This window comes from Trichoplusia ni, chromosome 21 (assembly GCF_003590095.1).
Source record: "Trichoplusia ni isolate ovarian cell line Hi5 chromosome 21, tn1, whole genome shotgun sequence".
Taxonomy (NCBI): domain Eukaryota; kingdom Metazoa; phylum Arthropoda; class Insecta; order Lepidoptera; family Noctuidae; genus Trichoplusia; species Trichoplusia ni.
The window spans coordinates 677,420-693,724 of record NC_039498.1 but is presented as its reverse complement, the minus strand read 5'-3'; the positions used below and the strand labels follow the sequence as shown (position 1 = coordinate 693,724).

The 16,305-nt window shown below is 35.6% G+C and overlaps 1 protein-coding gene across 3 annotated transcripts in view; it reads left to right on the top strand.

Annotated features, from left to right (window-relative positions):
* The window catches only part of LOC113504074 (serine proteinase stubble), a 35,655-nt gene extending 24,048 nt beyond the window's left edge, over positions 1 to 11,607 (top strand). For 2 of the 3 annotated variants that reach the window (XM_026886167.1, XM_026886168.1), the window contains exons 3-7: positions 6,872 to 7,049; positions 8,771 to 8,963; positions 9,509 to 9,613; positions 10,487 to 10,594; positions 10,945 to 11,607. In XM_026886167.1, coding sequence (XP_026741968.1) covers positions 6,872 to 7,049; positions 8,771 to 8,963; positions 9,509 to 9,613; positions 10,487 to 10,594; positions 10,945 to 11,124 — 764 coding nt within the window. In that variant the 3' untranslated portion in view covers positions 11,125 to 11,607. Of the gene's footprint in view, positions 1 to 4,892; positions 5,241 to 6,871; positions 7,050 to 8,770; positions 8,964 to 9,508; positions 9,614 to 10,486; positions 10,595 to 10,944 lie in introns of all 3 variants that reach the window. The other variant, XM_026886166.1, reaches the window with a different exon arrangement.
* The last annotated feature ends 4,698 nt before the right edge of the window (positions 11,608 to 16,305 follow it).

Sequence of the window (16,305 nt, the reverse complement as noted above, 5' to 3'; positions counted from 1 at the left end):
GGTGTGTAGTATAAGCGGTAGCGATTTTTGTAAAGATACAAAATTAAGTTTTTATTTCAAATAGGCCATTTTCCAGAGACTTTTGAAACTATAATGATACAGAACCATTATGGACCCTGTCGGGCACAGCAAAAACTTAGGACAGAGGAAGCAGTAATAAATCTTATATTTATTAGTACACATACCTAAAATCTTATTTTTATTATCTATGTAGTAAACGTTGCACTTAACACAAGTTAAGTTTTTTTCGGAGGTAAAGTTATTTTTAACCCCGGCGAAATAAGAGTTGTTATTAGTTTGACGTGTTTGTTTGTCTTTGCCATCACAGCTCTAAGACGGATTGAGCGATTTTAATAAGGCTACATTGGGTTGACAAATAAAACCTGTTTAGACCACCAGACAATGTTAATTTTAAAATTGTACTTAATTAACGTTATTGAATTAAATTCTTAGGCGTCATGACTGATTGGCCTCCTTCTGTGAAACAGTGATGTCACAGAAGGAGGCGGCGGAGCGCGTTCGGGAAACTGACCCCAGCGCGCCCGCCATACGCCGACGTCGAGTGGGGCGGCGCAGAGCCGCGCATGAGCGCGCTCTCCCGCCCTAACTAGGGTTCTGGGCGACGGCACGGGGGTGTCTGTCGTCCGAGTATATTACCCACGGCGGGGGGCCACATTCGGTGCTATGGATGTGGTCCCAATATGAGGCGAGGAGGCCGACGCTCTTTACACGTCGGCCTCCACACAACACAAGAAAGTGACCTACCGGCCCACATTACTGGCCGGTGGAAGCCCGCGGTCGGTGTATGAAGGATTGCAACGCATTGCCATACACCGACACAAAAACGCGGATGACGTAGCACGGCGGTTCAGGTTTAGTCAGTAAAAGTCTGACACTACCCATTTCCTCCCCCGAGGGAGTAGGTGTCCATGAGGATTCCCCCGCCTAAACAAAAAAAAAAAGGCGTCATGACTGAAATATTCCAGACGGCAAAATTCATTTTGAATTCCCCTGAGGCACTCAAATAAAACGTGGTTATAAGTTTAAGCAAGAAATATACTGAAAGTCGAAAATCAAACTAACCCCGAGTTTTGGTCAAAATATTCATGAATGTGGAAAATTACTTTACAATTCACCAACGAATCATCTTTACGGCCATTTATTATGGGGTGAGCACATCTATACAATGCTTGCCCACTCGAGGTCACTATTACAATATCTAAAACGACAATAGTAAAATAAGGAATGACAAAATATGACATTGTCTGCAGTTTACGAAATGCTACGACATGTACAAAGCTTTTTCCATAATGGTCCAAGCTGTAGGATTAAGCGATTAAAATATATTATAACTGGGGTTAGGTGTTGCATTGATTTTTTTTTTATATCCGGGGACAACTCACACACGGTTATCTGATCCCAAGCTAAGCAGAGCTTGTGTTATGGTAACCTGACAACTGATAAACTTACTTATATATTTCTAAATACATACATATTATAGATAAATTACACCCAGAGACCAGAACAAATGATCGTGCTCATCACACAAATATTTGTTCTGGGTGGGAATCGAACCCACGACCTCCAGTATAGCAGTCAGGGTCACTCACCACTAGACCAACAGGCCAGTCAGATTGAAAAGAATACATTGATATTTATTCAGATTAATGTGCTTTCTTATTACTATTACTAATAAAAATATCGAATGCCTACGTATTTTTCATTTTATCATATCATAAAAAAGTAAAGAACTTATCTTTGGTAATGGGGGTAAAAAAACTTGACGTGCCTGTCAGTCTATCTGTGATATGATAAGCAAAGATTTCAATTTAGTGTGTTTTGCGAATTACATATGTGAGTTTTCTTAGAAATGTTAGAAATAAAGGCATAGTAAAGATGATTTGTCATGTGGACTACTGTCGGGGGTTTTTAAATGATTAATTATAATTATTGAATTTTATAGATTACGTAAAAACCGATCAAGTACGAATCACACTTGTGACATTAAGAGTTACAAATACAATGAAGAAAATCAAATAAATTTGAATTTATATGGCTATTTACAACAATTTTTAAAGTTCTGTTTCTAAAAGAAGAAAAGTTTCATTGCCATTTTTAGTCCTATATCAACAAAAAAAAAAACCTTTCAAACTCGCTCCGCTCATCCCTTGGACCGTCCCACAACAACTTTACGCACTGATTGGTTGACAGCACAGGATAATACCACGTATTTATTTCCGCGGCCACATCCACACATCTTTGTGTTGTAATCTATCATTACACGTTCACACTTTCACGATCTTTGTTAATTATAAATGTTAATTAATTCAAGTGTGGTTAGTGAGTCACTTGTAGACAATAGGTGTTGTTATTGGATGAGGTTATAGGCTTTGAAAGACTTTCGTTTGAAGGTGTTAGTTTGAAAAGTATTCGCAAACTTCGAAAAGGAGTTACTTAATATGCCGATATTTTTTTATGTTTGTTACCTCAGACTTTCGGACTTGATGAATCGACTTTGTTGAATATTTTTCCATTATAAGTGAAATAGCTGTCATTAGGTCCCATAAAAATTTAATCAAATTAGACGCAGTTCTTTCTATTTAAAGTGGGTTGTATGTTTTAGTTCTTGAAAATATATATTAAGCAAACCGTTGTAAAATAAATGATTAGATAAAAAGCAGAGAGCTCACCTGGTAACTTAATGCCGGCTCTCTTTACCACAATCTGGCCTCAAATATTGTGTAATACGTAAAGAAAAACTAACTCCCTAATCGTCATTTACCACTATTTCGTAGTCTTATAAGTTATTATTTAACTGTGCTATCTAAACTATAAAGGCTTAGACCAAGAACTAACTTTACTTTGTCTAACTTGATACAGTTAAGTGTTGTCTTTCACCTTCACTTTAGACAGCTAACGTCGTGTTAAATAAACTGGCTATGCCCCGCGGTTTCACCCGCTTTCTTCCCGTACCGAGATCTTACTATAATCTATTTGTTTAGCCACTAAATAAAGGTGAACAGTCTTATACAACTTTTGTCTAAAACTCGTAAAACAACAATAAGGATTACCAAATCAAATATAGTTCTATATATTTATATAGTTATATGTTAATCGTTTATTTATTTATAATTGTGTTGATTTTTTTGCAGTTTGTATCAAAGTTTAAAATAAATTTGAACTCTCAAGTTTAATTCTGACGGTTGCAAAACATCTACGGCCAGTATATTCCTATATCTTTGAAACAAATATTAACTACACTTCATTTGGTAGATTAAGAGAGTTTTCTTTGCCTAGCTATGCGAATCATCAATCGGCAGAAAAAAAACTCCTTTTCCTTTTAGTGACTTAAATATGCGACTTATATTTTAGTAGTATATTTGCCTGAGTACCTAATCTACACTATTGTTTCAAATTCATTTTAAATCGCGTTTCATTTCAAACCCTAGTTTTCAAATACACACACATCAACATTGCTCACCTTCATTTAAGTCCAGTAAAGTTACATAATAAACTTTGCATTCTCATCTACTAGGAAACAATTTGACTAAGAACAAGAGAAAATCCTTACATGCAGTAACAAGACTTGCACAACGCTTACATAACCCAGACCATAATTATTTATTTTTATTCCGACATCTGTACTTCACAGAGTATTGTGTTACCGCTCCAATGGACTATACTTTCTATTATTTTCACTTGGAGCTCGATTTCTCGAACTTTAAGCTGTGTTAAGGGTTATTAAGCGTAACGGATAGGTTGAAAAGTGACGTCAGTTTTGTACCGTTAAGTGCTTTTGATGTCTTAGCTTTACGCGCATGTTAGACATTGAAATAAAACTACTTTTACGGATTTTATCACGGTTTAATTTTAGATTTTAGTTCCCGACGTACGGGCAGTCTGCCCGTGACCATGATACCTGCAAAAGGTGTCGAAATTTGTCGTTTTGATTTCAACTGAATTTTAACTTTTAACTATTTTTTTTTAGTCAATATTCATACATACAATTACTTTTGATGCCATTGAAATAAAATGGTTTATACTGAAAATAGGATAAATATATCTTTCTTACATGTTAAATGATTACTTTTAAGCGAGCTGGCGTCGATATTTCCTTACTTTAAAGTATTCTTTTAAAGAAATGTCGTAACGAGAAATACCTGGATTTCGTAATCAACCGGAAACTGGAAAAGGGTCCATGCTGATGGTGAATAGGGCTCTAAACGTAGAAAACTTCTCATGAGCATTCACGACTATCGGGACAATGATTGCCGGGTCCACCTCACACAAGTCGACAATCTCGTGAGCACAATCCAAATATTTTTATATAGATTTAGCGCCACGAGGTTATCGAATAGTAAATTATTATTATCTTCCATTAGTATCCCACTGCAGGGCAAAGGCCTCCGGCCAGAGTCGCTCTGAGCATGCGCGAGCGATCCCGTGACTCTGGCTCAGGCAGTTGAAAGGGCGCGGGGTGGTTTTAGTCGATGGGATTCCGACATATCCCCTCGCCGTGCCCTCGGGCGTGGATTATAGTCATTAGAGTTTCTCCCCGGACAAAAAAAGGAAAAAGGCGTCCCTTCCCTTCTTCCATTTGTCTCGGTACATGGCTAGCAGCAACTAGCTCTGCAAATATGAATCAAGATCGTTCGCCATGTCCTTCGTGATCTGCCACCCAGGTCTCTTTTTGTTCTCGTCATTCAGCACCCAGCAAATATTTTTAAATATAGTTTTAAAATAGATTACAGGTTTTAGATCGGAATTCAACCTTCGTGCATGCTGTACATAGCATAGTTTTAAGAAATACCGCCCATATAAACTATAACTATCATAGTAAACACACAAAACAATAATTAACATACAACTAAAACACGAAAAATTCCAAACAGGTGACTTAATAGAACTCATCGGATCGTTTCCACATGAAAACTACGATTATCAGACAAACACAAATCAGTTTGAAGATCCAATCATTATTTACACCGACGCAAAGCCGACATACCACCAAAAACCGGATTCAAACCACCCGGAACTGGACGAAACCGGTATTAACCGGCCAAATTGGAACCAAAACCATTTTTATCACGTGAAACCTTCTTACAATGAAGGGACGACACAAAAACCTGATGATTATTATAAGCCTGATTATCATGAGGGGAACAATGTCCAAGGTGATGATGATTATGTGCCAATACACACGAACACCAATCATAAACCAACGAGACCTAGTTTTCCGGGTGAGATATTGTGAACTAGGCTTTATATTTCTATTGGTTTTCTTAAGAAATTTTGTTTTGAATGGTAAAACTCGAGTTTGAAGATTTTTTTCCCATTTTCCAAACTACATGTTGAAGAAACTGTCATTTTAACGATAACTAACAATTTTTTATACTTAAAAGTCTGGATTAAAAATACCTTAAGTAACTTTAGGCAACCGTACTCACACAGCAAGGATTTCATTAACATTTTAACTAAGCATTCAAACTTGAGTTTTACTACGAATCTCTATCTTTCTTTCGCTTATAACAGCACTGCAATTTCATAATCATCACGCACCATTGACGTCAAACTAAGTCATTTTGTTAAATCTTTACGAAATTCTATGAAATAGGATAAATTATCTTCAATATTGAGTTATATAGTAGGGCCAATGGGATGATCAGATACATTGTCTTAAACAGTATTGACGGATAACCGAGTGGTTGAGGTCACTACGCCGAACCCACTGAGGGTAACGTTTCGCGGGATCAATCCCCGCTGAGGACAAGCGTTTGTACGACCCACGTATGCTAGTCCTGGGTCCCGATTCTGCTATAAAGAATGGCCGTTCAATGAATGGCAATTGGATTAAATTTGAAATGATTCCTATTATCTTAAGCATTATGCCAAAAATTAATTGGCAATTCATTGAATTGACCGTGACTTTTCTGCCCCGTATTGAATTTCCAATTATAGAGTTGGAAAAATGATTGGGGGATACGAATAGTGTCAATTTTATCCTATTTCCAATAATTCCTCGGCAATTTTAAATAGCCTAATTGGTGCCCTGAGCCTGGGTACCTTTATGCGTGTCAAAAATAAAGTGTGGAAACTGAGGCACCTAAAGAAAGTGCCCTATAAGTCCTATAGTTGTTTCAAGGGACCTATAAGCCGTGTTATGTTAAAAATGGCGGCCTGCTTATAAATCATTGCAAGATAAATTATCTTTAATTTTAAGACTTTCAAAACGTGAAAAGAAATTAACAAAATGACTAAGCGACGTTTGCTTGTTCTGTGAATTGAAGTTTATATTTTGTACAGGGCACGCTTAATTAACATCTGTGTTTATATTGTCTGTAACTATTTGTGTTTATGTTAAATGTTTCTTCGTCTGTTTTTATTGTATTATATTTATTTATTTATAGACCACTTTAATTTACTTTTATGTGTGCTTTATTGTATACTTTCTTCTTCTCGGTCTCTGATTTTGTAGAATATTCTCCGGGCATTTCCACAATGTATTTTAATTCTAAACGATGCTTTGTTATAATGGCAAATGAGTCTAATTTTCTTTAAGATTAGACATTAGACTTAGTATACTGAAACTCAAACTATCTTAAATATCTTTGCTACACCGTTCAATTTGCATCTTTACAGAGTCTAATCAAAGCTAAATAACATTTCAATATTCGGTCGAATGACAAAAAAAAGTACTATTATACATATAGTTTCTTCATGAATGTAAGAACTGATAAAGTTCATAAGGAATCTGAATATCAAAACCTCTTTCACCTTCCAAATACTCTACTACAACACACAACCATTTCCTATCACACATCTTCATCAAAATCTTTATCACCTTTAATCTAAAAGTCAAAATTCTCAACAGGTTGCGGCGAGCACTTTACGAGATCAAACCGTATTGTGGGCGGGCATTCCACTGGCTTCGGATCACATCCCTGGCAAGCTGCCCTCATCAAGTCTGGTTTTCTTAGCAAGAAGCTAGCCTGTGGAGGTGCCTTGGTGTCTGATAGATGGGTGATCACCGCAGCTCATTGTGTTGCTACGTGAGTATCGATAACTTTTGAATGTTCTTTAGGCTTTTTGCGAATTTATGATTATGAAAAGTAAATTTATACTCCTGACTACTAATATATAGACGTGTTTCGGAAGGCACGTTAAATTGTGGGTCCCGGCTGTTATTCCTACATCTTTGACAGTCGTTACAGGTAGTCAGAAGCTTGAAAAGTCTGACAACCAGTCTAACCAATAGGTATCGTGTTGCCCAGGTAACTGGGTTGTGGAGGTCAGATAGGCAGTCGCTCCTTGTAAAACACTGGTACTTAGCTGAAACCGGTTAGACTGGAAGCCGACCCCAACATAGTTGGAAAAAGGCTAGGTCAATGATACTAATATATTGACTTTAGCAGATAATGGCCGTTTTATAGAAATTTATTTTTAAGGAGGAGCTACTAAAAAATGCGCCCGATCTTTTGAGTATTAATGAACTTTTTTGTATGGCGATAATATTAAGTCATTCATCATATTATTAAATCACCCCAAGTAAGAGATTCTGTTATAAGAACAACGCAGAACGTCTCTACGTAACGCTTTGGAAGCTCTTCTATGGCATTTGATAATTGAGAAATTTACCTCCCAAACAATTTTACGCATTCAAAACAAAATTTATTAAAAAAATATTCTATAGGAAATATTTTGATTTTGAATGTAAAACCTTTAATATCAAAAGAGTTCCTTGAGTTTAAGTATATACGTAAATTTTTATGTATTAAATCGGACCCCATATTTACCATCATACAATTTAAATTCTCTTCATACTTACCTAAACAATTCTCCCAAAATCTAAATCATTACCATCACTTCACACTCTAAACTAACTGAAATTTCACCTAGTTTTTGTTCAGTAATTACTAACTTTCTCGCGGTTATGTAGGTCAGTACAATTTGTCTTAGCCGTCTAGATGTTTTAATTGTGATAGGTAATTAGACGTTACGTTATATAATGTCTAATGGATTGTAAATATTTCATTGTCTATTTTAAATAAGATGGTGGTCGAAAGATTGATGCGTATTTGATTTGATTAATGATATATTGTGTTGTTGGTATGAATTTTGTTTAATGTCATACGAGTACTTTCTATTTTGATGTGAGTATATTACTATTTGTGACATATTGTACTTTTTTTTAAGTGAAAGGACATCTCTTTCTAGAAATAATAATAATGAACGACTCACGTATAAAGGAACAAATAAAATACTCTTTGACTTTGACTTTGATACGCATGGACCAGTGACAAGTCGCGCACAGTGGATTTGGTGACCTGTACCACTTGGCTATCCATGCATGTTATTAAATACAATTACAATATTTTTAATCAATTATCAATCATTAATGTTATTTGAACTACAATAAAATTACACCTAAGTAACCCCATCAATTGACAATCAAAATCTAGTCAAACTAGAATTCCTAAGGTTTTCTCTAAAAACATATTTTGATAGCAACTATCATGAGAATGATTCACCATTAAATGATGCAACGGTTGAAAAGGAACTCCGGTTGAATCTCAAACTAGTCGGGTAATCCCGATTAACACGCATGAGAAAACCATTGCATCATTTAACATTTAACATAATTTACATATTTATCAAATGTTTGAAAAGATCCAACTGACAAACTCGAAAGTTCGAAAGTTTTGTTGGACGTTGCAGCAGATTTATCGTTCTTTTACCATTTACTTTAATAGCCTAATCATATATCCTCTAGCACACCAAACAACCAGCTTCGAGTGCGTCTCGGTGAGTGGGACGTCCGGGACTCTGGCGAGAGGTACTCTCATGAAGAGTTCGCGGTACAACGCAAGGAGGTCCATCCATCGTACGAGCCGAGCGACTTCCGAAACGACGTGGCGTTAGTACAGCTGGACAGAGGCGTCGTCTTCAAACAACATATATTGCCTGTGAGTTTAGTACAGCAAACTGTGTAATAGATCCATGATGGTTCGTTGAAAAAGGGGCTTTTCTGTATATGTTAAAGTTCCAAGGTTATCTTTGACCAAACTGGCTGGTGGTTTGTAGCTCAAAGTGTCAATAATAATAAGGCTAGAGGAGTCGTTAGAGCTATCTGCTCGGGGGTGGCCAGTTGCCATAGTTTAGAAAGGAAACACATACCTTTAACTAAATAACACAAATAGCCCGACTTAATTTTATCTCCACAGATTATAATAGTTTTGATGTTCCCTATTTTTAAAATGTGCAAAAAGATACGCCGTCACATTTTAGATTAAACAACAGGCCTCTGCATGTTGGACCTGTGTCCCCATGCATGAGTTTAAAAAGACCTCTTTCTGGGTCTCTTCCCGATTCCGTAAAAAAAGTGATGATAATAATTCCACAACTTTTACACAACGCCATCTAGCTTCAAACTAGCAAAGCTTATGAGGATTAGATAACTTATAATCCTACTTGTATATTTTTAAATTAAATCCGTACTGTTGTCTTCCAGGTATGTCTCCCTCAGAAGCAAATGAAGCTGGCCGGTAAGATGGCCACCGTCGCGGGCTGGGGCCGGACCAGGCATGGACAGAGTTCCGTACCCTCCGTGTTACAGGTAACTTCATTATTTTGGGAGAATTCGTTATTTTATTACCTTCATGTTCCTGGTACTTACTACCTTCTTGTTGTAATATGACTGATACTTCCACTTAGAAAAGGATTTTTTCCTTTCACTTTATTGAGATTTGATAGGGAGGTTAAAAAGTATAAGTCCTGAGACTAAAATAGTATTAGACACATATTTTGATATTGAATATTGATGGATAATGAAAAAAATGTTTGGAAATCCAGTATGCAGGGTGTCCCAAAACTCAACGATAATCTGAGACTCTGAGAATGGCCAAGTGATAACAGATCAAGGAAAAAAAATCAATTTTTCGAAAAAAAAAAAAATTTTCATTGCATTAATTTATAGTTGCAGTTAATAGCATCGTTAATGAAGATCCCGGAATTAAAAAAATCACAGTGTAACAATCTAAATTACTACATTGGTGATCACAGGACTTAAAAATGCGACGAGGGATGTCAAATTTAAACTTTTTAAATGTCTGTTATCGCTGAACTGAGTGATATGGTTTTTTTTTAGTTTTTTCCCTGATCTGTTATCACTTGGCCTTTCATCCGGTCTCAGATTATCGTTGAGTTTTGGGACACCCTGTATACGTAAGAACAAGTAAAGTACTGATTTTGATGAAAACGCTTACTGATCTGTCTATAGTTTTATTAACTTGTCACCATTATCCTTCATCATCATCATCCTAGCCTATTCCCAACTATGTTGGTTTCAGCTTCCAGTCCAACCGTATTCAGCTAAGTACCAGTGTTTAACAAGGAGCGACTGTCCATCTGACCTCCTCAACCCAGTTACTTGGGCGACACGATACCCCTTAGTCAGACCTGTCCTTATCTAAACGTACTTGTGTTACAGGAGGTGGATGTAGAAGTAATCCCCAATGAACGTTGTCAGCGCTGGTTCCGAGCGGCCGGACGGAGAGAGACCATACACGATGTCTTCTTATGCGCTGGCTATAAAGAGGTAACTTATACTTAAGTGTATTTAATTCGAAATCATTCATAAAATACATGTGATACATTTTTATCCAGAATCACGTACTACTGGGTAATGACCCCATTTAAACCGACTCCAAAATAGAGGTGGCTGGTTCATCATTTGTTTTTTTTTTTGTATTTAAATCGGTGTCCGTCCTAAGCATGCACACAAAACCGTTTTATGTCCCTGATAAATAAAGAAAAAAAAAACGACATTGATAAGTCGCATTTATGTCATTTTGCTGCAATATCTTTAGCCCCAAATGTTTGCCATTCAGTCCGAACATATATCTCTATAAGTTCTCCATTTATCATATCTGCCTTTTTCATTCCCAGGGTGGCCGCGACTCCTGCCAGGGTGACAGCGGAGGTCCCCTGACCATGAAGCTGGAAGGTCGCAGCACACTCATAGGCCTGGTGTCCTGGGGCATCGGTTGCGGGAGAGAACATCTTCCCGGGGTCTATACTAATATACAGAAGTTTGTGCCCTGGGTCGATAAACTTATCAATCCTTAGGGGAAAGATTACCCCCTTATCCCTCCCCTCCTAAAAAGAGAATTAAAGAAATTACCATCTAAAAGAAAAATGACAAAAGTTACCCCCATCTCAAGTCAGGAAGAGTATTCATTTAAGTCTGATTTATTTGGGGAAGGATGAAAAAACAGAAAATTGCAAGCTCTTTCTTCTACGATGATATTGTGGGGGTGCTTTAGAATAAAAAACTAAAACGAACTTTTGGAATATCGATGACAAATAAAAGAAAATATTCAAATACAAGTTAGCCTTCGTTATATTTAATGATCTCTTTTAGGAAAAGCGATTAACATTAAACAACGGCATGAGGTTAAGTTGAGTTTGAGTATTCAAGGGGTAAGAAATAACAAATCATGTACGACAAAAATATATGAAAACTTTCGAAAGCATTTTTGATTGAACTTTCAATATAACATCAAAAGCCTCAATTGATCCAAGTTTTAATACTTATAACATGTTGCAAAGATTCATCTCCACGCCTTAATTATCTGAGGTCATACCCGAATGATATTTTATTTATTCACCTCATATATTCTCCATTTTAACATCTTGTAGAGTTAATATTAAAATGGAGAGTCTAGTAAAATTCTATTTCATTTACCAGTCATCACTGATTATTTTAACCTATTTATATGTCATCAACCCATATAATTCATAAATCTCTCATTTACATCAAAATTTAAATTTATCTCATAACTTTCAGTATGTTCGTATCATTTCTGAAAGAATTAACTATTATTTTATTCTACCTATCATTTCATAACATTTATCAGACGTTATGGCTTTATCATATTTTTTTTAAATACGTAAATTTTCATCGTATTCATTCTGCATGACCATTCAAGTCGAATTACTTTCATATCATGGTATTATCTAACTTGCATAAACATAGGAAGCAAATAAATTGCGATATCACTTTCAAAATCTAAGCAAAATTTTCTCATTAGCCTATCTTTTGCAAGTTAGGTAACACCACTTCTGACTATCTTCCTAAGTATCATTATTACAATCTTTTACGTCAATCAGTAACTGCAAGGATAGCCGAGTGGTTGAGGTCACCGCGCCAAACACAATGAGCGTGATGTGTCATGGGTTCGATCCCCGCGTAGGACAAGCATTTGTGTGATCCACGAATGCTTGTCCTGAGTCTGGGTGTCTTTGTGCATGTGACTTGAATGTTAGTGAAACACTCCAAGACACAAGGATTAGATTTCTTACGAGTCGTTTTTTTATTAATTACTTAATAATTAACGTTCAAATTCATGAAAATGCCTTTCCGTTTTGATAATTCACGTGAACTTAACCTGTGATCTCCATACATTCGAACGTTTTCTATTGATGTTAACCATTGTAGAAATGTCACTTGGTTAGAGGCTGGGGTAATTAATCTAAGTAAAATATACGTAGATATTACCCCATTTTACATTTTATGGGTAACTCTCCCCTTTTTGGGGTAAATGTGACGTATGCTCGTAAAATCCTAAATTAGGATGTCGAGACCATGTGGTCTGTTGTTAGTTGTAAGTAATATGTGATTAGAACTAAATCTATTTATTTTGAGATTAAATATCGTTTATTTAATATTTTTGTACTTTAATAAAATATTTTTTTTACATGATTGTTGTGTTTTTATACCCCTTTTTAGTAAAGTAACAAGTCTTTGAAATAAATAATAATAAATAAATGCGGACAACATCACATACATTGTTCTGAACCCAAAGTAAGTTGCTAAAGCACTTGTGTTATGGAATTCAGATACAACGAAGGTACCAGAAACACCCAGACCCGAGACAATTTAGAAATGAGGTTTTTACATTGACCCGACTGGGGATCGAACCCGGGACCTCGGAGCTAGCGACACCTTGAAAAAGTTGCGTACGCCACTCGACCACGGAGGTCGTCAAAATAAATTGTCGATCGTCGAAATAAATTGGAAACAGTTAAGTTAGTGTTGGAAGCTCGACACTAATTGTGGCACCTTTAGGACAAAATAGACTTCAGACAAGCAAAGCCGTTGGTTTCAAAAATCCTCACCTTCACATTTTTTTTGTCATTTATCATCAAATTTATGACTGTAACAATCGTTGCTTAATCGCGCTCTATAGTTTTAATATTTGCTGCTACAGTAGCAACAGATATAAATTATCAGTGAAAATATCACCGTTCATGACATGCTGTCCGTTGATGGACGTACGGGTAGGCAATCACGAAATGTTTTACTTTGGACTAAAAAAGACAGCGATACCACTATGACCCTCCAAAAGCATTTGACTTAAAAATGTATAAATTTATTTGTCTCAAACGTAAACTTAAAGGATCAAAACGAAAACCCTAATTTACGCTTCATCAATCAAAACTTGGTTTGGATCAAACACTTCTATAGACGGTTTGAGACAAACAAGAAATTTTCTAGTCAAACTGCAAAACCTTTCTTTGTCCTTCCATTTACTTGACTTATTATTTAACCACTAACTTATATTCAACTTAGCTAACACCCACTAGTTAAAGCGCCATCTATTATCAGCTTAACAAACTATTAAGGCTTTGCCCCTGTTATAAGTAGTCGCCTACAGTTAGCAACGCACAAGAGCCTTTCACTTATCCATATTAGCGTTTTAACTTTAAAGATAGATGGCTATGTGGAAAAAATAACTTAAAAAATAGGTAGGTACTGATTTTCTTGATAATTTCAGTTTTTTTACGGAAATTCGAATGATGTTCGTAATAAAATACGAAGATATACTTCTATTTGTTAATTAACTTGGAATAGCTAAGTACTTATGTATATTGTAGTATTAGCCTTTATAATTGACTTTAAAATCATTTTTACTACATTTTTTTTGATTACTATTACAATACAGAATTAAGTGTTAAGTGTGACTGCTCGTTGATGTCTTTTGTTCTACAAATCTAAAACGATGACAATTATTTTCTTTCAAAGCATTTTTATCAAAATTTTGTTTCTATTTCTGTAAGTAGTTTAAAAAAAAATGTGATTTATAGGGCTCCGTACTCCTTAAAGAGTCCTTGTAAAATCAATCAATTTGCCGCTTGCTCCCCGCCCGCCCGCTTGCATCTTTATCAAGACCAGTTTTCTCAATTCTTCGGTCAACATTTAACATCAAGGTCTAAAATCCATAAGACCAGGAGACATATCACCACTTCTCTATGCCATTACTCCAGTTGAGGAAAAGAGATGTCGATCTACACCTTGTAGAGCTCTGTCACGCTTCCACAACCGGAGTAATATTACTCTAATTGTCTCTCAAGCAGTACAAGAACGAACTCAAATCAAAATCTAAGTACAGGACTTTCAATTTTTCACTCGACTGGCTTGATAGTGTAGTGGTTAGTGGCCCAGACTGCTGTACATGAGGTTGCGGTCGTGGGTTCGATTCCCACCCAGGACAAAGGTTTGTGTGATGTGCACGATCAATTGTTCTGTGTCTGGGAGTAAATTATCTAAATTTTGTTTATTTAGAAATATATAAGTGTGTTTATCAGTTGTCTAGTACTCATAATACAAGCTCTCCTTTGTTTGAGACTAGATGGCGTTATGTGAAAGTTGTGGAATATTATTATTACGAATATTATTTTAAAATCAGATTTCATAATGCAAATGCTTGCCATTTACTAAAAATACAAGTTTGTCATTCAGTAAGCAATCTAAAAGGAAAAAGTACAAGAATAAGTGTAAAACCTTGAAACTTATCTCATCAATATTCTTAAGAATAATGTGTTTAAAGGCAAAAGCAATGTCTGTACGTGTTTCATGTAAATGTTGTTTTTAATGATAATTAGATGTGTGATGTCATCTTATTGATTTTTATTATAAATGCTAGCTGTTGCCCGCGACTTCGTCCGCGTGGTTAGAAGATATAAGTTAGGAATTTTTGAACGAAAGCCCTCGATGATTAATATTTTTCGTCGTTTTCGCCACTTCCATTGTTCTTCGCTCCTATTAGTTGCAGCGTGATGTTATATAGCCTAAAACCTTCCTCGGTTAATGGTCTATTCAACACAAAAAGATTTTTTTCAATTTGAACCAGTAGTTCCCGAGATTAGCGCGTTCAAACAAACAAACAATCAAACAAACAAACTCTTCAGTTTTATATATTAGTATAGAGTATAGATTAACTATTTAGAAAATCTTTGAAATTCATTCCGTAAAAAATCATAGTTAATTATTCGAATATAAATCCTTTGCTCAGTGCTCAGTGGGACAGCATAAGTTAAAGAAAAACAAAAAAAAAAATTGACCAACACCGTTTAAAAGGACCTGTTTTTACATTCGCAAGAGAAGCGGTGAAGGACAAACTGTCATATTGTGACTCATACTGGTTTAAATATAGACATATAATAATATGACATTTATTTGTCAGCCTTTTTATATGTTAGGAAGTGAAAGAATGTAAGGTAGCCTACTTAGGTAATAAGTTAAAAAACACAGACCTAAAAGTCACCTAGTAGTTACCTATTTCAGTATTTATTCTCAATGTTTACTCAGGCAAAGAGTATTTATTAATGAAATAAGTATTAGCTTAATAATCACAGTAAACTTAGTTACAAGACAAAATGCCAGTTCAGTACGTAATTAAGTATTTACAGAATAATTAAACGAAATTATAGAGTACATTTTAACAGACAGAACAAAGACATTTTAAATCATTTTATTATTTTAGCTCGCTCGCTCGCTTTAATTGCAAAGTCCTACGCAGGCGGCAAAATAAAGACAAAACATAACTTCTTGATATAAGTCAAGAAAATAAAATCCATACAGAGATACGCCTTTGAGATAGTCGCATTAATTTTATTACGTATTGAAACTTGGAACTTCGACCAAAAAGTCTTAAAAACTGAACTCTACAATCAATTTTGAACCTTGAAGACAGTTATCAAAATATTCATCAACGCAAATTTTGTAGAACTCTACTTGAAAATTAAGATGTCTTTCAATATCTTGACTTGTTCAATAAGGTTGAAATTTGTTAAACACGTAACTGAGTATATTTAAAAGTGTTATGTTGAAATAAACTTGTTCTTTGCAAAAGGTATGAGCTTTGCAAAGTCCAGATTACCCACCACCTCATAAAGTTAGACTTTTGTAGAGTGCAAGAGAGACAATGATATAAGCAGCGTAGAGCACTATCTCGCTTTAACAGC